We start from the raw sequence: 21,759 nt of genomic DNA, 5'->3' as shown, positions 1-21,759 counted from the left end.
TAGGGTTTCCACACATTTTGGGCAGCCTCCTTCTCTTCTCTTCTTCATCCTCTTGCTCTTGGTGTTTGTGAGCCATTAGATGAGTGACATTTGTGACTCTAAGCTTTCTAAAGTCATTACAAGGAGGATTTGAAATTGTTATTGCTATATAACAATCAAGGTATGATCTAAACCCTAATTTATATGTTATATTGATTATCATATGCTAGATCTAGGGTTTATAGTCTTGGATAACTTGCATGTACAATAGAGAAACCTAGATCCAAACATTAGGGTTTGTATGAGCACATAGGATGTTCTTATAGCTAAAACCCATCAAAAAATTAGGGTCTTGTCCGGACATACGTACGCCCGACGTACATGGGTGTATGCCCAGCGTACTAGGGTGTGCCCTAATACGCGCGACGTTCTCAAATGTACGCCCAACGTACTACTCAACTTCCTAAAAATTATCAATATGCCCCTAGGGCTAGGTCCAAACCAATATCAAGGGCCAAAATTGACTTATTAAAATACCAAGGAAGAATTTGAAGAATACCTAAAATCCGGAATGTTACAAAGAATGTGGAAATATATTTACATTTTGTTCGAGAAGCTGTTCTATCGGACATATCGTGTTTTGCATGTGCCTTCAGCTCACCAGTTTGCATATATATATATATATATATATATATATATATATATATATATATATATATATTGTTGGATTAGGTGTCTAATCCCATAACTATTTTGGTATGTACTTGACCCGATTGTGAGCATGGTCCTTTTGGGTTGCCTTCACCAAAGCAACTGATATGATGGACTAAGGAGAAAGAGGATTAATTATGATTTATTAATATATTATATGAATAATATATTAAAAGAGAAATCATATTGTTTAATTAATATTAGTCAAGAATTAATAAGAATTAATTTTGTGGCTAAAAGAGATTAATTAAATAAAGGAGACTGATTGTGTAATTATAAGATAGTTGCATAAATGGGCTAATGGACTCCATAGAAGTTGGAGTGGATGAATCTATGGGGAAACCCATAAGAATTCGCCCAAGGCCTCTAAGGAGGGAGTCCATGGGCTGCTTAGGGCCTAATCAGTCAAATTAGGGTTTTCTAGTTGAAAACCCTAATAGCCTACCTATATAAGGAACACCTAATGCCCAAAAAACGTGGTGAAGTAATCCCTAAGGGTTCTTGGACGTTTTTGGTTCTCCTCCTCCTTCTCCTAGGTTATCTTTTTGCTCATGGTGCTTGTGACTCCATTAGAGGTGCAACATTTGAGGCACTAAGCTTTTAAAGGTCAAGATCAAAAGTAATTGAGATTGTTATTGCTACCTAACAATCAAGGTAAGATATAAACCTTAATTCATATGTTAATTCGATTATTGTATGCTAGATCTAGGGTTTATGAGCTTTGAATGATTATTGCATGTTCATTAGACAAACTAGATCCAAAGCTTTAGGGTTTGCATGTGCACCATAGGATTGATGTAGTACTCATAACCCATCACACACACATACACAGACACACACACACACATATATATATATATATACACACACACACACACTAAGGGTCTTCCTACACAATTATTTTTGGATTTTAGAGACAATTTGAACATTTGTAAACCCCATGCTCAAACTGAGGGGGTGTGTTAGTTTATAGTGTTTTTATTATCTTTGTATAGTGTAGGGCCCCTAATGTAACATTTATACATATAAATATACTGCAATACATACGCCTCTGATTAATGAGGCTTTCCCATATTCAACATTAATATATATTTGGTAATGAACTTTTAATATATGTTTGTGTGTACAATATCAAATATGTGTAAACAACATAAAAAAACAAGAATATTGCACGGAGTAACAAACTAATTATAGTAAAATTAGTTACTTGAAACATAATTCCAATTATACTAACAACTTATACTAATTTCCAAAGTAGGCAACTAAATAAGAAGTTGAGGTATGATACAAAAAGTGGATACATATGAAACATAAACCCAAAATGCTTTTTAATCTTAAAAGTGTTTTTGGTAATGTTGATTGGCTTATGAATTTTTGAAAAAGAAGTTTTTAAAAAGTGTTTGAGTTAGTTTTTGTGGAGTGAAAAACTTAAAAGTCAATAAATTGGTTTTAAAAAGTGTTTGACTTATATTTTTAAAGGTAAAAAGTGGTAGGAAAAACTAAAAAGCTATGAGGGTGTTTGGATAAATTAGCTTATAGCTTATTAGCTTATAGCGATGTGAGAAAATAGCTTTTGCAAAAATGTTTGGATTAGAAATAAGCTATAAGCTTTAAGCAAGGGGGAAGCTTTTCAAAAGTAGCTTATTTAGCTTTTCCCCTCCACAATAAACTGATTTTTAATGTTTCCTATCAAAACACTTAAACTTAGCTTATAACGGTGGGGATAAACAATAAGCTATAAGCCCTTTTTTCCCTATCCAAACACCTTCTAAAAAGCCATCAAAAGCTAGGATTTTGTAGTTTTTTTGAAACTCCTTTATTTTGTCTATCCAAAAAGTTGTTTGAAAAACACTTTTGAACAACCCAAACACTTTTTAGCTTATTAGCTTTTTAAAAAGCCAATAAGCTAATAAGCTAATTTAAGAAACACTTCAAAACACCCACTTATACTAATTTCCAAAATAGGCAACTACATAACAAGTTGAGGTATGCTACAAAAGTGGGTGTCTCTATAAGACAAGAGCCAAAAAAGGCTATGTTACTATATTAACCTCATTGTCATCCCATGTTATTTACTAGTGGCAGAATACCAAAAGTTTATAAAGATTACCGTAATAACTAATCTTCACTAATCTAAATCAATTGTATTTGTTGCAGTTGAACCAACTCCAGTTTTGCCATGAATAAATTTTTAGTTTTAACTTTATTTGCCCTTTTGATGGTTTCTTTATCTTCTTCATGGAAAACCGATGCAAATTATTCCATTCTTCATCACCTTAATTTCTTTCATCAACAAGTACATTCCCTTCATCATGACATTCAACATAATCCCCATCAACATCACCTTGTCCTTCATCGTTATCTTCCATATTGGATTGCTCTACATCTTCATTTATATCATGTTTATATACAAAAAAATGCAAGGTAAATGGTATTTTTAAATAAGAGTTTGCAAAAATATAAATAATCAAGTAATACTAGTTCCACTTATGGCATTTCTTCAGGTATAATATGTATAATTCTACAACTATCTATCTCCTCTATTATGTATCCTGCCTCTAGCAACAACATAATATTATCTTGACCTATATTAAGTACTTATGGGACATCATCATCTTTAATTTTTTCCCTCATCATACACTGGCACGGGTGGATGAATATCATCACCTTTTCAATTTTAGTTTCATTAACACTCTTAGTCACTACCCTTGTAACGAATTCTTTAACGTTTTAACTAACAAATTCATTATCATTTTGACTAACAATCTTTTAACTTCTTGACTAACAAACTCTTTAACATTGCAAGAAACAAACTCATTATTAATTTTACTAACAACCTTTTTTTGTAAGTCAACAATTTCCAACAAAGCCTAATAATGATCATTAAAAGTGACATAAGGTTTTAAAAAGACAACATCATCAAATTTTTCTTTAGGAACAAAGACATGGAACATTTATGTCAAATTCTAGGTTTTTGCTACAAGATCCATATATTTTTTAAATAAAAAAAAATACAAATTTGATTTCTTTCTTTAATGAAATGGGTTTCACAAACAAAGGAAATAACAAAAGTACAAGTTAATGAACTTCATATTTGCATCAAGTTCTCTGATTGTCTAGGTATTAGGTTTAAACATTTTTTTTTCTAAAATATACTTCTTTTGAGCTGTTGTATGACTTAGGTTGACACTTTGGATTCGAATGCATATCAGAAAAGGGTTTTCTTGAGAGAAGGGGTGGTATTGTAGGTTAGGAAGACATAATTACTAAGACCTTTGGTGGTAAGACATTGGCTCATATGAGGATAAATGGTAAGACGGATTTGCCCTTGTGTGTAGGGCATTTGATGCTTTCTAACATAGCCTGTAGGATGGTAATTGGAGGTAGGGACCAAATGTGTTTGATTTTAAAACCATTAGGATGTTTTGCATCATTTTCCAAAACTTGGACTATACCTATAAATTAGGTTAAATTATATGGACTATTTCTGTAATTTACTCTTAAGATTTTGAATTAAGAACTTGATTTTTTTTTGTTGAGAGATAACATGAAATCGTTGAACAATATTTTTTTGTGGTCATTATTATACTTATGATATCTCGGTTATTATAAAACTAGTTGTAAGACCCGTATATTATACGGATTGATTAAAAAAAATGTTAAATATGAACAATTAAATTGGAAGTTTATTTGAATTTAAAAATTATGAGAAAAAACATGCAAAAAATAAATTAATTAAAATTTTGTATTTAGTTATCAAACTCTTGTATTAAAATGATTGACTATAACAAAATGTTAAACACAAATGTTTAAACTGTAAATTTATTTGAAATTGAAATTGAAATTTAAAGTTTAAAATTTAAAATTAATAGTTATGGTAGGTTTAATTTATGGAAACTAAATTAATGATTAATTAAAAATGAAAAATGAAATAAATGACAAGTGGAAAATAAATATATCTCAAAATTATGACAAAATGACATGTGGTCAATTAAATGAGAGAATGACATGTGGCAAAATCATTCTTATTTATTAGGGTAGATTGTTTTGCTAAAAGATCTTATGAATAAGAGTAAATTACACGAATGGTCCCTATGGTTTAAGGTAATTTGTACGTTTAGTCCTTAACTTATTTTTTTAACTCGGAAGGTCTATACTATTTGTTTTTGTTACATGCTTGGTCTCTCTTTTACCTAAAAAAATTATTTTGCCATTGATTTTTTAAAATTTTTAAATAAACACACCCCAACCCCAACCCCCCTCAACTTACCTTACCTATCCCATAACTTTTTCCTATTTAAATAATAGTCTTTTGAAGTAAGCGATGGACCAATTACGTAACAAAAACAAACAGTAGGGACCAAACGCATAACAAAAACAAACAGTAGAGACTTTCCGAGTTAAAAAAATAAGTTAGGGACCAAACGCGCAAATTACCTCAAACCATAGGGACCACTAGTGTAATTTACTCTATGAATAATGTCCAAATTATTATACAAAAATTAAAAAGATACTATCCTGCCCAAACATCAAGCCGAATTTAGTTGTAGTCAGTTTAGTCGGTTTAGCGGACACAAAGAGTTTAACGTATTGGGAAATTATCTCAAACTGACAGAACAAATGGAAGAATACCCTCACAAAAAATTATATTTAGTAAAATGCAATTGCTATCACATTGCTAAAATCCAAATAACATAATCAATTTTAAAAATGAATAATTCAAAGTTATAATCTAATATTATCTTTAGAAATATTTGGTTATTATTATTATTATTATTATTATTATTATTTTGGAATACAAAGTTATTAATATGTATTTTAATCATTTTCTTGTGATACATTACGAATTATTATTGTTATTATTATATTAACCATAAGTATATCAAACTCACGAAAATAATAAAAATTAGTAAACTTATTACATTAAATTTATATACTATTACATAAATAAACAAAATGAAGAAAATGCTTACATAAAAATAAACATCCCTTTACAAAAGGAATCTTTAACATCCGAAGAAATAAAAGTCTAGAACAGTCACAAAAGACCAAGTCAAAATGAAGAAGCCTCTTCATACAAAGTCCACATGCAACAACATTCGCTGACATTAATTCAATCTAGAATCCCAAAATAAATTCCACCGTCTATTTGAGCACAACGTTTATGACTACAACTTCCCTATCATTAAATCGGCTTCATAGTTCATACTACACTACAAATCGTCATCTGATTTCAGTTTTAGACCAAACCCACTTGAAATCTTTGCTGGTCTTGATTGAGTAACAGTCCAACCCTCTTTCCCAGTACACTTGTCTTTTCGATTCATGTTGTTCTTCATGTTTTTAAGGTGGGTTCGTCTCAAATTCATCTGGGTTGTGAAGATTGGAAGCGAATAGTTGTGGAATGGCTACTGTATCATCTTTGACCAAGGGTGTGAGAAGAACAGGGGCAAGAAATAAGTCCCAATTGGAGTGGCCTTCACCTGATTCAAACACAAATTTCAGTTCCAGAAAAGGGAGTAATCAGGTTTGTTTTCATCAATTCAGAATCCTTATGATCATGTATCTAGAATCGGAGCAAAATGAGTTTAAAATACCAAACAGGAATAACTCATCAATAGTTTCCAATATGGTGTTGGCGTATTTGGCAGGGAGATAGTGATTCTGACATCACTTTATTCACTTCATCCATGCATGGTTCGACGTCCACCGGTGCAACATCTTCGATTGATCGATATAGCAGTGGAATGGAAGGAAAAACTCAACGAAAGAAAACACTGGATAAGTCTAGTTCGAAGAAACGTTGGAGTTTTAGGTTTTCCAAGAGGAGCCCACAGCCGCCGTCGTTGAGTTTACCAGATGATTCTTCAGCCACCACACGCCATCCTTCTCCGGTTAAAGTAACAGATGAACCACCTGTGCGGAAACCAAAACCTGTGTTGAAAATCACGAGGTCCGGTAGTCTGAGATCCCTCAAAATTGTAAGGAGCAAGAGCAAATCATCTTCTGAATCGAAGGGTCCGACAGTAGAAGATTTGCGTTCGAACAGAGCTACATTTTCTTCGATTCTAAAGGATTCAAAGTTTGCCGAGCAAGTCGAGCCTCAGGTAGGCGTCAAAGAATATGAAGAAATTCTTCCGGTGGCGAAGCTATGTCCGTACCAACACTGTTCTCTTCATGGCCATCATCATCACCATGAGCCACCGGGCAAACGCTTCTCTTTCCTAAAACGCCGTTCTTCAAAGGACCAAAAGGGCGTAAACCCTAAAACTCCCACCACCGTAGATAAGCCGTCTGGTAAGAAAACAGAAGTTAAGGTAACCAAAAAGGGTTCTAATTTAGGCAGCAAAGGCAAGAAGATCGAAAAGCCTATTGGAAAGGATGCTGATTTTTCTATTGAGTTCTACGCAAAAACAAGAACAGAGCACGTTCCAGAATCAAGCTCCGGTCTTGATGATGCAGATCTGGCTAATATGATGTTCGGTGTCAATGGCAATAATCAGAAGGAAGTTCAAAATCTTCGGATAGATGATCAAGAGAGCTCGATTGTCAACATAGACAAGAAACAGGGTTCTATTAATCGCAATCAAATGAACATGTGGCGATTGATTCAACGGCGTATGGTGTCTGATTCTGATCTTGTAGCTGAATCTGGGTGTGAACTGGAGCAACAAGTAGACAAAGAACAACGATCATGTAATGCAGCTGATGCTATGAATCAAGAGTATGAAAACAGAAAGATGTTTGTCATCAAGATTGTACGAGAAGCGATTCAGAAGGTCCTTCTTCCAGAAGTCCCTGATCAATCGATTACAAATATTTCAGTAAGAGATCATCAAAAAGAGCCAAATCCAGGAGCAGATGAACTGATGTCTGGTACCCAAAAGGGAAAACCAGATGGGTGGAGTCACATAAAGAAAGTCACACTTCTGAGAAGGTTTATAACCGAATTAGAAAAGGTGAAAAGATTCAATCCCAATCCATTAGTGCCCAAATCAGCAGCCGAAACAGTGTCTTTAAGGCCTCAAACAGTCGGTGATAAGAAAATTTCCGATGATTGGATGCTTGATTATGCTCTTCAGCAGGCTGTTAGCGAACTATCTCCATCTCAAAAAAGAAAGGTTGCTTTGATTGTTAAAGGATTCGAATCAGTGGCTCCAAAACTGGATGATTCAAAAGACTCGAGCTTGACTGATGAAAATGGTGATTATAAAGACTCTGATGAACAGGGTGTTACGGAATTTGATTCTGCAATGAAATCAGAGAAAGAGAAATACATCAACATGTGGCATATGATATACCAACACGTTGTTACTGATATCACTAGCAAAGTAGGATCCGAGCTACTTCATGGTGGTGATGATGATGATGATGATGAGCAAGAAGTTAAAGACCAGAGTATAAACAATGAATTCAGCCCGAGGGTTGCTGATATGCTTATAAGACAATCAGTCAACGAAATCCTTCTTCCAGAAGTTGAAGAAGATGCTTCACTATCATTAGAAAGGAAAGACGTTGACGTTGACATTGACATTGACATTGATGGAGGTGAATCACAAACGCAGCAAATAATACCGAAGAACTGGAATAAGTTGAGAACGTTGAGGAGATCTATCAAGGACTTGGAGAGTTCCAGGAAACTGAAACCAGAAACACCAAGACAATCTGCGTTTCATAAAGAAGAAGAACAAGAAGAAAGGGAACAAGTTGATTTAAGGCGTCAAAAGAGTCATCAAAAAACGAAGGCTGAGCAATGGATGATTGATTATGCTGTTCAACACATAGTCACGAAACTGACTCCTGCTCGTAAGAAAAGAGTGTCGATGCTTGTTGAAGCTTTTGAAGCTGTCATTCCCCTTCCAGAAACTTGAAGCCAAAAGGTATCTGAATCTAACCAGTTTTGAAACAGAGTTTTGCATACATACAGAAAGTATATACACGTAGTCATCCTTATACAGTACGTATAGATTTGTCAAATGATTGTGTTTCTCGATTTGTATACATACATATATAGGTTTGTTAATTTTATTACAGTTATGATTTTCCATGCAGGGCACCTTGTCATTTAGCAATATAGTATACTTAATGGCAAAAAGGACTTTAACGCATAACCAAATAATGTAAAGATTTTTCAAGTAAATAAATGAAAACATAGTCACTTTTCTATAATTTTTGTCATTTTAGCAGATTTTTTTTGTTAAACAACTAATTTAGGGATGTTAATATTTTTGTTTGGTGAAAAAAGACTATAATTTCCGATTCTAGTCGAAGTGCCCCATGATTAGGGAGGCGGAACCTTTAACGGGCTAGAAGAGGCCGTGGCCATCATGGTTTTTTGGCTACTAATACCCTGTATATCATTTTGGAATAATTATAAAAATTGGGTTATATGATAGATATGTATATCCGTCCCTTTAAAATTCAACAAAGACATAAATATGTGAATAAAACAAGTTTTTAGTCAAAGATGGATACCATTTAGAATTAACTAGCAGTATACCCGAGCAAAGCGGCGGGACGTGTAAATTTTTTCGGTGATATGTTTCCTCTACAAAAATGTTATGTTACAAAAGAAAATACATGTCGAAGACAAAATAATCAAACTATGGTGTTATTTGTTACATGATACATCAAATAACCGATAAAAAGAAACTGATCAAGACGACATAAAATATGAAATGTTTAAGTCATTCAAACAAAAATAAAGAATTATAAGAATACACAAAATATGAAAATTTGTGATAACACATGACTAATTATATATTATTAATCATGCAACACTTCTGTATACACAACATTTGATGTATAAACTTCATCACCTTTTAAATTTTCGTTAGGCTTCACTAATATTTTTGTGGTCCTAGCAGAAACAATATTATGTAAGAAAACTTAAAGTTTGTCTTCTTTATGATTTTATTACTAACTTTGGACTTTTATGCTATAAATTTGGATACGACGGTTGAATGTAAAACTTTTAGTAAATTTAAGGAGTAAAGTAATCAAGATTAAGTTTAAGAACCTAAACTATAAAAATTCTCATCTCCATACAGAATAGTAAAATACAACAAAAAAAATTTCAAATATATCACTTTAAACTTAAAGATTGTATAACGAAAATGATAATAGTCTTGTAATAAGATTAGGCTGCAATTTAAACAATATTCTAACTTTCATATTTTTGGCCAATTAATTTCCCTTTCGGAAATATGACATATTACAAAGAACACATATTATATGTTATTTTGAAAATTAGTTTCCTTAAGGGTTATGGGTTTTCGGTTTTTGGTTTAGATTTTGACCAAAATTAGTGGTATAGTTGTTAGAGTTATGATCTTAGGTGGGGAGTTCGGTATGGAGATGGTATGATCTATTAAGTGATGAAAGTTTTTAGAAAATGGTAGCTATGCCCTTTTTATACATATATTCCAATTGCTATTCTAGTTTTTCTTATCAGTTCATTGCTAACTTGTTCCGGTTATTCACTTTACAATCTCTAAAATATTATGTGATCAATTTAATGAGATTCGACTGAATTGAACTACATTCTAAAAAACTGATCCGATTTGCATTCAATTTAAATCCACTTTTCAATCTCTAAAGTATGATATGATAAGATATTTGTTTATCAATTTTCATTGTCGATGACCAATCTCGACTGATCTATAGACCTCGTCATGGACAGTGAGCAATTGGGATGAAATTCATTCTTTTTATTTGACATATTGGCAAATATTTTTATATTATCAGTATTTTCAAAAAAAGAAATTAATTGTTATTTATATGTGTGTGATTGTATTATAAAGAAAATAATAGATTTATTAGTTGAGTGTTCCAAGATATTGCAATTAACTTTATTGTCATTTTCTAAAACCCAGAACTTTATTTTTCATTTTTTTATATGTATGGTTTGAAATTTACATATAGAAACAATTTTATTTTATTTGAATCCATTAAAAAAATGTAAAATGGAAACAATGGATCGTTTGAGTATTAAAAAAAATACATTTATGATTTCCATATTAAAAATTGCCCAATGTCACTTGAAGTATCTTTCATGGAATAATTTCTCTTAGGAAACATGTCATATTATTATTACTATTATATAATTTTGTAATACTTATCTCATCACTATAAATATATATAGAATTTGAAATAATAAATACAATGGACGAAGATTGTAAAAATTAGAAATAAAAGTAATAAGTTGTTGGTATTACACTATAGTTATATTAAAATTATTGGAGTTTAAATAGTTAGTTTTTATGTTAATAAAAGTTAACTAATATTGATTATAAAGACTAATATGACTCCATATTAGAATTTTTGTCATTAAATGTTTGGTTAGATTTGTCTTATTTATATAACTTCATATTAGAAAAAAAAAATAATTTTTTTTAAGATTGTGTCTCAATCGATATTGACGGATATCAATTTACTTAAACTTTGTTTATATAAAACCTTAGAGGTTCGATTACCAAACTAATAAAAAAAATCATATTATGTTAGTTAATTAAATTACTGAAGATCATGTCTATCCTAATATTAAAAATTATTAAATAAATCAACGTTTGTGTTTTAGTATTGAAGGTTATGTAAACTCTATTAAGATTGAATACCAAATTATCAAAACGCATATCAATGTTTCATGGCCCGATCATACGAATATATATTTATACACATAAATTTATCCAAACATTAAGATTACAAAAAAGATACGTAAAACATTGATAAACAGCACGGATTAAAAAAACATCTCATGCCTCCTTGTATTATTACAATTACAACAAATCAAAAAATAGTAATAAATATAAGGGAAAAGGGAAAATACATTACAGCCTCACCTAAGCTTAGGTACTAAACCTCTTGAAAATACATTGTTTTACTATATAAAGATTACAGTTAATGGATTCATGATTAATACTTCAAGATGTAAATTCAAGATCGACACAATAGGATTTAGGGTTTAGGTTTATGTTTAGGGTTTAGGGTTTAGGTTTAGGGTTTAGGGTTTAGGGTTAGGGTTTAGGGTTTAGGGTTTAGTGTTTAGATTTAGGGTTTAGGGTTTAGCTTTAGTGTTTAGGGCTTAAATTTAGGGTTTAGGTTTAGGTTTAGGGTTTAGTAATGCTTACTTGGATGAAGTAATAAACGATAATTGAGGAAAGAAAACGGAGATGATAAAACGATAATGAAATAAAGAAATGTTATGGAGAATGATATATTTACCAAGTGAAACAAAACCGGGTATATTTAGCATGTTAAAACGACATATTTTAGAGGCTTGGTACCTAAGCTTAGGTGGGGCTGTAATGTATATTCCCTATCCCCTGAATATAATAGATATGATTTTGTTACAATGGCCACAAGTGCTTCTTATAATAAAAGAAATTCGCGATGCTTTACTTCACTTGAACCCTTTGCTAAAAGTGATAATTGTCAAAGATCTAATTGAAATTGTAGCTTCACAAGGGTAAAATTGTAGTAAAACAAAGGGGAAATTGATGGATTAAGAGGCTCAGAAGAAGAAGAAAAAAAAACAATTGACTCTGTAACAATATTAATATGTAACTGAAACATTTAGTTTTACTTCATTTTTTCTAACCATGTGATGTATTTCTTTACAATATCCTTTAGTTTTTCCCTTTAGTTTTACTTCATTTTTTCTAACCATGTGATACTTGATTTCCTCCTTGTCACCAATTGGTAGCAAACTACCAGCTTTTGAAGCAACTTCATTCTTTCAAGTATCTTTTCCTATTTACCATTATAGACAAATTAAAATATGACACTCATCCCATCATATTTATTTCTTAACATGTAATAATAGAAATTCAAAAAAATCCCATTTAGTTTAACATGTAATAATAGAAATAAAAAAAAATAAAAAATAAAAAGCAATTCAGTTTAGTGCATCACTAAGTCTATGATCCAGATCAGGAATAAGCCTATAAACTTCCCTGAATATCATGATGTCATTGGATTTGTGGAGGCTCCAGAAAACAGTAAATGAAACCCCTACCACCAAAAAAGATATTGAGCTACGAAATTGCATGATAAAGCAATTGAAGATCAGAAGTTGCCATAACTCGGAATAATAGGTGAAATTAAAAGCAGAAACATGAAGACTAATAAGATGCTCACTGTGTAGATTAGCCACCAGGAGTTCCATCAGATCTGTTGTGAACATACGTGCCCCTTAGCTATTGTGGCGGGCCATGTGCAACCACATATATAACATGTTCTAATTAACGATACTACCCATGTGTTAAAATCTATAAGGCTTCTTCTGCAAATCAAATAAAAGACCAAATTTGCATACCTCAAATGTCTTTTAAACCAAATCTGGTGAACAAACTCATTCTCCTTCCTTTGACTCTCCTTCCCTTGCGTCTTCAAAGACATTTAGAAGATCAACTTTCCCCTGTTTGGATTCAATATTTTGAGTTTATGTCAAATATTAAATATATATATATATATATATATATATATATATATATATATATATATATATATATATATATATATATATATATATATATATATATATATATAATTCAAATTATAAGGTATGAAGAATTTTATAGATGACCCATGTGGTATAGGGGGAGGCACACTAAAATATTAAACCCCACCTTTTATTGTTGTAGGCTTCAAAATTCCAGGTCTAATATGGACCATAAAAGATTCATAAGTAAAAGATGTAGAAAGTGCATTTATCTAAAATTGAAATTTATCTGCAATGAAAAAAACCATAAAATTAAATACATATGAACCATAACAGAACCATCATATTATTAATAAGACACTAACATATAGAAATCAATCTTTATATAGATCATCATTCAATGAACTCATAATCAATATCAAATTTCAATATAAGCCTAAACAAACGAACTGAAAAACAAACATTTGATTCTAGTTTTCCATACCTAAACCTAAAGAATTAGACGAAATAGCATGTTAATAAATGTTTTCTCCAATAATATGTCTTTAAGGTAGAAATCCTTCATGTATTCAGGTTTCCACTTTCCAGGTCGTAAGATTTTAGACTTGAGTTTTTCTAAAGAAAATATTTTTATTCAAAAGTAATATACCTACAATCGGATCTGGAGAAGAAATCCATCAATGAACATAAAATCAGACTTGCATCCACTCATCACCAAAATCAAAATCGTATCCTTGTTAATTGATGGAAACGTCACCAAAAGAAGTAGAAAAAATCGAACCTGTAAATGGAGGTGGGATCGAAAGCAGCAAACAAAACCCTAACAAAATGATTTTATCTTCAAAAAAGCCCAATAAGATAGATATGTAGATATGCATTCCTATGTGGATGTATTAAGAAACCTAACAATAAAAAACCCAAAATAAAGCTTTCTCACGTACTTCTTATGATCCAGTTACCGACATCACCAAAACATCCCATGGACTTCACAGGAACATGTTTGATTGGGGTGAGGCTAGGGTTTCCTGAGATTTTCAGCGACAAACATACAAAACTTTAGTTGGGAGAGCATAGTATAAGAGAATAGAGAGGTTCGAGATTCTTGCCTGGAAATTCATAAATCAGGTGTTTGGCGGTGAATCGATGCAGATGGTGTAGGGATCTAGATCAATATTCATGAAATCGACATGGTGGAGAGAGAAGCAATAGTGTTTAGAAAATGAAGCATCAAATTTGTTCATGTTTGTGTACCTCTTCATCCCTTGTTTTTTGATTCCAGCGTCTCCATTTGTTCCTCTGCTTGTGTACCTCTCCATTCCGTCGTTTTTTATTCCAAGGTTTAGTCTAGGGTTATAGGAGAGAAAACATGAGAGAACTGAATCAAAATTACCATTGTGAGGGAGTGTGTGGGAAATTGGAAATGCTAGATCGTTATGTGTATATAGAGAATTTGGGATATAAGTTCCAATTTTAGTTTTAAAATTTAAAATGTTGAAATTGATTAGTTATGCTGTAACATCCCCCTTTTGGCACGTATCATAATATTGTCCGCTCAGGGTTTTGGCCCGGATGGGTCGGGTTGCTTATCGGTTATATCTTCCTGAGGAGCTTAGTCAGATCCACAACACCTTCCATGTGTCTCAGTTGAGGAAGTGTTTGGTGGATGAGTCAGCAGTCGTTCCCCTAGAGGATATTCAGGTTGATAGCAGCCTGAATTATATTGAGAGGCCGGTCGCGATTCTGGACCGGTATACCAAGACCTTGAGGAACAAGGTAATTCAGTTAGTGAAGGTGCAGTGGCAGCACCGGAAGGGGTCTGAATGGACGTGGGAGGCTGAGGAGGAGATGAGAGAGCACTACCCAGAGATATTTGCAGATTCAGCCGTAGCAGACTTCGAGGACGAAGTCTGAGATAAGTGGGGGAGAATTGTAACGACCCATCTCCGGTATGATAATTCCTTGGTATTTATTTTGAAGTTTTGCAAGAGGGACTCGGCGAATTCATGGCCTGACTCGCCGAGTAGGGACGGGATTTCGAGCACGTGTTAGCTGGCGACTCGGCGAGTCCATATTCTGGACTCGGCGAGTCTGTCCGTCTGGGAGAAACCCTAAATCCCCGGGTTGCCCACTATTTAAGCCACCCTTATGGCCTCCATTCTCGCCTCCTTCACCCTTAAAAGTTGTGAGAAAACCCTAATTCGTTCTTGAGTGTTTTAAGTGATCTTGTGTGCATTTTGTGAAGGCTTGAAGAAGGAGAAGAAGAAAGGAGCAAGGAGAAGAATTGTAGAGCGAAGATTCAAGGGAGAGCAAGAGTTCTTTGAGGTATTCTTCGGATTTCCTTCCCTTTTATGCTTTAAAATCCCCTTTAGATCTAGTTGATGCTTTTCTCAAGCCTTATGTTGATATGGAAGCCATTTTATGTCGAGATATCCTTAGATCTGTTAATTTAGGGGTTGTAGAGCCCAGATCTATTGTCTTTATGGAGCTATTTTGCATCATAACCCTAGATCTACCCTTTTAAGTGCCTTTTTAGCCTTTATTCCCTTGTTCATGTGTTTGTACACGTAAAGTTGGAAACTTTACGTGGTAAATCAGCTTATTGGACTCAGATCTATCATTTGTATGTATTGGATTCGAGCAGAATCGAGTGTAGAATAGTTGCATGGCGGTGACTCGGCGAGTCGGAAGAACGACTCGGCGAGTCGAGTCGCGAGTCCCCGATTTCTTCCTTTTGAGCGGTGTCGAGTGGGTCCGGTGAGTAGTGGAGTGGACTCAGTGAGTTGAGGGTAGACTCAGTAATGGAGGGACTCGGCGAGTTGTTCATACAACTCGGCGAATCCAAGGCAATCTTCTTAGACTCAAGAACAACTCGTCGAGTTGTTCATATGACTCGGCGAGTCGGATGAAGATTGTCTGAGTTCTTGGATCGAGAGGGTACTCGTCGAGTCGATGCCATACTCAACGAGTAGCAGCGAGTAGGGTCGAGGAGTGAGAATAGGGACTCGGCGAGTTGGCGGCCCAACTCGGCGAGTCAGGTCAACTGAGAGTTGACTTTGACCGAGAGTTGACTTTGACCAATGGTAAAAGAGTCATTTACCCAGTACAGTGTTTAGTATTTGATTGAGTGTGTTTATGGACTTGTAGCCGGGGAGATACCGGAGCAGTAGCAGTTAGCTTCCAGAGCCATACACTCAGCAGCCAGTTCACGAGGTGAGTTTCCTTTCGGTAGGAACGGGTCTACGGCCACAATGCCGGCCCGTTTAATTATCAGTAGTTCCGAACTTTGGTCTGATGCAGTAGTTAGAGTGCTTGATGTCTTTATGATACAAGCATGTTTGTGTTATGTGTTCCGGACTCTGTTCCGATGCAGTATGCAGTTTATGTGTTTATAATGGTTGTTATGTTTTATGCTATGCCATGATCAGTCAGTTCCGGACTTCAGTCCGATGCAGTCAGTTCCGGACTTCGGTCCGATGCAGTCAGTTCCGGATTTTGGTCTGATGCAGTTAGTTCCGGACTCTGGTCCGATGCAGGGGACAAGGTCCCAGTCAGTTCCGGACTTCGGTCCGATGCAGCTAGTTCCAGACTTCGGTCTGATGCAGTGGGCAAGGCCCAGTATGTGCTTTATATATGTTTTGTATGGTATGTGGTAGTTTGGGGGAGCTCACTAAGCTTCGTGCTTACAGTTTTAGTTTTGGTTTCAGGTACTTCCGCTAGCAGAGGGAAGAGCTCGGGATGATGGCATCGCACACACCACAACTTCAGCTTTTATCCTGGGAGTCGATTTAGTTTCTTTGATTTTGATATGACATAGATATGATACAGTTTTTTCCGCACAGTGTTTTATTATGTTTGAGATACATCACGTATGGTTTTATGATATGACACTCAGATTATAGTTTTTGGTTATATTGAAAAATGAATTTTTTTTTTTGGGTCGTATTTTTGGGTTGTTTCATATGCATATAATTAGGACGACGAATTCAAAATTTGTTAAGCAAGGTGTAGGTACTCGTTATTAGGGATGTCATTCGGGTCGGAACCGAACCGAACCGAATAAACCGAAAACCGAATAAAACAAATTGTATGAACCGAAAATCGAACCAAATAAGCAATACGGGTTCGGTTCGGTTCGGGTATTATTCGGTTCGGTTCGGTTCCGGCCCGAATAACCCAAATAACATGTGCAAGATGATTAAGGAGTCGAATAACCCGAATATTTTGTAGTCGAATAACCCGAATATTTTGTATTACTTTTGAAGCTTATGATTTCATAAGTATATAACCTGAATAACCCGAATATTTTGCATTACTTTTGTCGCTTATGATTTCATAACAAATCTTTTAAAGAAACAAATTAAACACTAAATATTAAACATCCAAAACACCCAAAAATCTATCTATAAGTATATAACCCGAATAACTCAAATAACATGTACAAGATGATTAAGGAGTCGAATAACCCGAATAAATATTGTATTTTTTATGACTTTTGTAGCTTATGATTTCATAACAAACTTTTTACAGAAACAAATTAAACACTAAATCGACTCACGCAAGGCCGCAAGGGAAAAAAAGACTCTTCATATTCGGTTCGTTTTTTTGGACCGAATAACCCCTTATTCGGGTAACCCGGACCGAATAACTCGAAAACCGAATAAGCCTTATATAGATACCCGAAAACCGAATCGAATTGCTTATTCGGGTCTAGTTCGGTTCGGTTCGGGTTTTCGGCCCAATTTCTCATCCCTACTCGTTATACATGGAAAAAAATAAAATTCTTGGATGAGATAAAATAGTTTGTTTAAAATTTTAATATTATTTTATTAATGATTTGTTGTACTTTAAGTTTAAACATTTGAACGTCTTAAAAAAATAATATTATTATATTGAATCTATTTTTAGAAATACTAAGATTTCTTTTATAAGATAGTAAAGATATATAGGAAAAACAGAGTTGCACAAAGTAAAACAAAAACAATAAAAAGTCAAAGAGATAAAGAAAGATTTATCAAGAGGCGAAAAATTAGAGGAAAAGGTTGGACAAGTAAACTTTGACAATGGAAAGGATTGGGAGTAAACAACCTTGATTCAAACTTTTTTAAAAAATAACAAAAGCTAATCCAAATGCGTTTTATAAGCCGCATGGTTTTTAATAATTGAACTCACAATTTTATCCATCGAATCATTGAATATCCGACCCGTTAACCCAACCCATTTAAAATAATAAGAAATTGATTTCATAGGTAAACATGCACATCAAAATCGATTACAAAAAAAGGCACTTATGTTTCCACGTTAACCTTTTATAATTCAACTGACATTTATATCTATTGACATTTATACCCTTGTATTATTTAGGGTTATTGGAGAGAGAAAAAGCTCCACTTTTTTTTGTTTAAAAACCTGTGTTACTCCCCCTTGTCTCAAACACAGAGATCTCTGCTCCATTATCATTCCAATCTCTGTAAAAACATTCTTTTTCCTCATTCTTTTAATCGATAAAACAACAATTAAAAAAAAACTCTCAAATCGATCACCCCTCCCTTCATGATTTGAATATGTTCTGGGTTTATTTTAATCACGGAAAACCCAGATTAATTTTCTTCAAACTCCAAAATAGCAGGCCAACTATGTTACATGTCATCAATCCGTGCTAGCGAGCAGTATGTATATATGTTTCTTATTCCTTTGTATTGTAAACTTCTTCGATCAATGAAAATGAGAGTTCTCTCTTTTAATCAGATATCAATTTGACATGGTATCAGATTAATTGTGTTCGATCCATCTTCTTCCTTTTTCAAATATTTACTCTGTTTTCTGCAATTATGCCTCAATTGACGAATTTTCATCCCTCATCCTGTAATTCTTCTCAAATTATTGATAATTCAAGTCCTTATCATCTTGGATCTGGTGATAATCCAAATTCCATTCTTTAAATCCCAAACAAAAAAACAGCAAAAAGGAAAAAGCACCCAAGGTCAAAAGCTTATTTAAACCAAAGTCTTCATGATGGAACCAAATAGAAATCTAAGAAGCATCTTTAGAGATTAGAACATCGGAAATTTGCCAAAAAATTGCCACCACAGCAGCACCTGAGAAAAAAGAAAAAACGACCAGGACAAGTATTGCAATCTCTCAATATCCACTCAATGTTGAATGATTTGAGGTTTACCATTAGGATAAAGAATCAACCCACAACTGTCGATTGCAGAAAAGATAATTATAACTCCAAAATAGCCCCAAGAAAAAATGAGAACTTCGCCACTGATTAGCATCTGATTATGGGCTTCATATGTTGTTTAGTCCTTATGTTCAGTGAATCCAGATAATTTAGGAAAACTAAAGAAGGATTACTCCGAAATGGTTCTTCAAATATGAGAGAGAGAGAGAGAGGACGGGTGTTGTTTGGTAAAAAAGGATATACTGTAAAACTTAAAATATGGTTTAAAGGTATAATTGTCAATAAATTTAAATATCGGTGGATGCATCAAAAATCCCAGTGGAAAAATCAACGCCCTACAAAAAAATATAAAACTCCAAAAAAAATCTATCTTTGCTTATGACTACTATCCTATTGAACAAAACTCCAAAAATTTATTGTTATGTTTTAGTTTAAAACTAAAAACGCATCAGAGGAAACTATAATAATTCAATAGGATAGACATATTTTTTTTTACAGAAAGTCGGTTGTATTGTTAAGGACTTGATGTGTGACTCAACGTTACGAGTCACGTGAGTTGAGGTGTGATTTGTGAGTATGAATGTAGGATTATCGAGTATGGTCATAAAGTTGAGGTGTGATTCATTAGGTTCCGAACTTCAAACTGCAAGTTGAAGATTTATACATGGAAAATTGGTTTTGGAAGTTTCGAAAATAGGAACAAAAAATGACTCATGGAGTCCCCGCCTCCTTGTAAACTAATAACAATCTAAAAAAATGGCTAGGGTTTCATTATATATATATATATATATATATATATATATATATATATATATATATATATATATATATATATATATATATATATATATATATATATTAAAAAAAAGGAAAAGACAACTATAAACAGGGAAAACAATCTAAGCCGACTTACATATATCAACAATATACAAAGTTGACAAACATGTGGTAGAGAAATAGTTTCAAGTTGAAAATGATGACGAGTGAAATGACAATCAATCTCAATATGTTTCATCCGGTCATGAAAAACATAACTCTTTACAATTTGTATTAAGATGAGAAATATCAACACCTATATCCGCAAGAAGCCAACACAACCAAACAATCTCATAAGTGATGACTGTCATGGCTCCATATCCAGCTTATGTAGAAGATCGAGTAACAACATCTTGTTTTTTTACTCTTATATGCAATCAACGAATCTACAAGAAAGATACACAAACCAATGGTTGATTTGTAATCATGAGCATCACTATCTCGATCGGCATCACTATAGGCACGCGACTCAAGAGAAGAAGTTGAAGGAAACACAAAATTTTGGAACCAAGTACTATAAAGATATATCAAAATATGAAGAACAGCTCCCCGATAAACAGTAGAAAGAGCAATGAAAAATGGCTAACCACATGAACTACATGCGTTGTGTCCGGACGAGTAACAAGAAGGTAAACCAAACTTCCCACAATGGTACGATATAGGGTCGGATCTGATAGATGAACACCATCAGTTGGAGAGTATTGAGTTGTAGTTTGAAGAGGTGTATCAATTATCTTATTGGGAGTCGTTCATGTTCAACGAGATCAGAAATTTAATAGCAATTCATCTTTTTTTTCCTGATCATATGATCTATATGTTTGCTATTCGTAAAGGAGAAGGTCCAATGGTACTAATCTGATGCAAAATAACTAAAATACCCTTATTTTTAGCCTTCTTTCGATTTTTTTTGTTAAAATAATATTAGATTTCGTCGCAAACGCACCACACCCTTACTTATTCTCCTTCATCCAACAAACAAGTAGCCAACAATTCACATACTTGCAAAATGGGGGCTGCCACCGCCATCGGAAAAACTACGACAAGAACAAGTGTGAGGGATGTATATGTGTATTTGCTGAGGTGTGTATATGTATTTTTTTAGAGGTGCGCATGGGTTTTCTAGGAGGGGTATGTGTTTGTATTATTTCCGGAGGCGTGTGTATGTATTTTTCGAAGGTGTGTATGTATTGCAAACTAGAATCAAATTACTGTTTCCTTCATGATTTCAGTAGGGATGAGAGTGGGTCCAAACCCGGACTGGTAGACCCAGAACCAGAAAACCTGGGAATCAGTTAACGAGATTTTGTAGGACCGAAAACCAGACCGATATATAATAAACGGTTCCGGTTCGGTTCTGTGTAAGGTATCGAGTAAAGTAGGTCTTGAACCGGAAAACCCGGAAACATCAAAGTGGGTCGGACGGAACCGGATAAAGTAGGTCTAGAACCGGAAAACCCAAGAAAACCAGAATTTTTTGGTAATTACTTAATGGTTGAACTTTGAAAATTTCCAACTTTGATATCCCAACTTTGGGGGATTGTAAGTCATTGAATATTAAACCTAAAATGACAAACTTATAGTCTAAAATCATATACAAACTCTAAACTATACTTTGCAAAAAACTTCA

The 21,759-nt window shown here is 33.7% G+C and overlaps 2 protein-coding genes across 8 annotated transcripts; one reads left to right on the top strand and one right to left on the bottom strand.

Annotated features, from left to right (window-relative positions):
* Positions 1 to 5,734: 5,734 nt before the first annotated feature.
* LOC111889237 (calmodulin binding protein PICBP) lies at positions 5,735 to 8,741 on the top strand. The gene is made up of 2 exons (XM_023885372.3): positions 5,735 to 6,217; positions 6,342 to 8,741. Exons 1-2 carry the CDS (start codon positions 6,095 to 6,097, stop codon positions 8,559 to 8,561), a joined length of 2,343 nt encoding a protein of 780 aa, XP_023741140.1. The 5' UTR covers positions 5,735 to 6,094; the 3' UTR covers positions 8,562 to 8,741.
* A 3,727-nt stretch (positions 8,742 to 12,468) lies between these two features.
* Positions 12,469 to 14,573, bottom strand: LOC122195305 (uncharacterized). 7 transcript variants are annotated; one of them, XR_006185574.2, is made up of 6 exons: positions 14,074 to 14,160; positions 13,914 to 13,952; positions 13,320 to 13,421; positions 13,007 to 13,108; positions 12,829 to 12,928; positions 12,469 to 12,702 (listed from the first exon to the last, which is right to left on the bottom strand). XR_006185574.2 is itself a non-coding variant. In XM_042897065.2 (4 exons), the coding sequence occupies exons 1-4, from the start codon at positions 14,446 to 14,448 to the stop codon at positions 13,870 to 13,872; spliced, it is 249 nt and encodes an 82-aa protein (XP_042752999.1). In that variant the 5' UTR covers positions 14,449 to 14,573; the 3' UTR covers positions 13,428 to 13,869. The 7 variants fall into 7 exon arrangements, 2 of the variants coding, with proteins under 2 accessions (XP_042752999.1, XP_052622071.1); XR_006185567.2 differs by lacking the exon at positions 13,914 to 13,952; XR_006185577.2 differs by having other exon boundaries at positions 12,469 to 12,725; positions 12,829 to 12,887; positions 13,782 to 14,157.
* Positions 14,574 to 21,759: the final 7,186 nt, after the last annotated feature.

The sequence above is a fragment of the Lactuca sativa genome, chromosome 8, assembly GCF_002870075.4.
Source record: "Lactuca sativa cultivar Salinas chromosome 8, Lsat_Salinas_v11, whole genome shotgun sequence".
Lineage (NCBI taxonomy): Eukaryota > Viridiplantae > Streptophyta > Magnoliopsida > Asterales > Asteraceae > Lactuca > Lactuca sativa.
The sequence above is the reverse complement of the archived record's forward strand: the minus strand, read 5'-3'. Positions and strand labels throughout refer to the sequence as shown.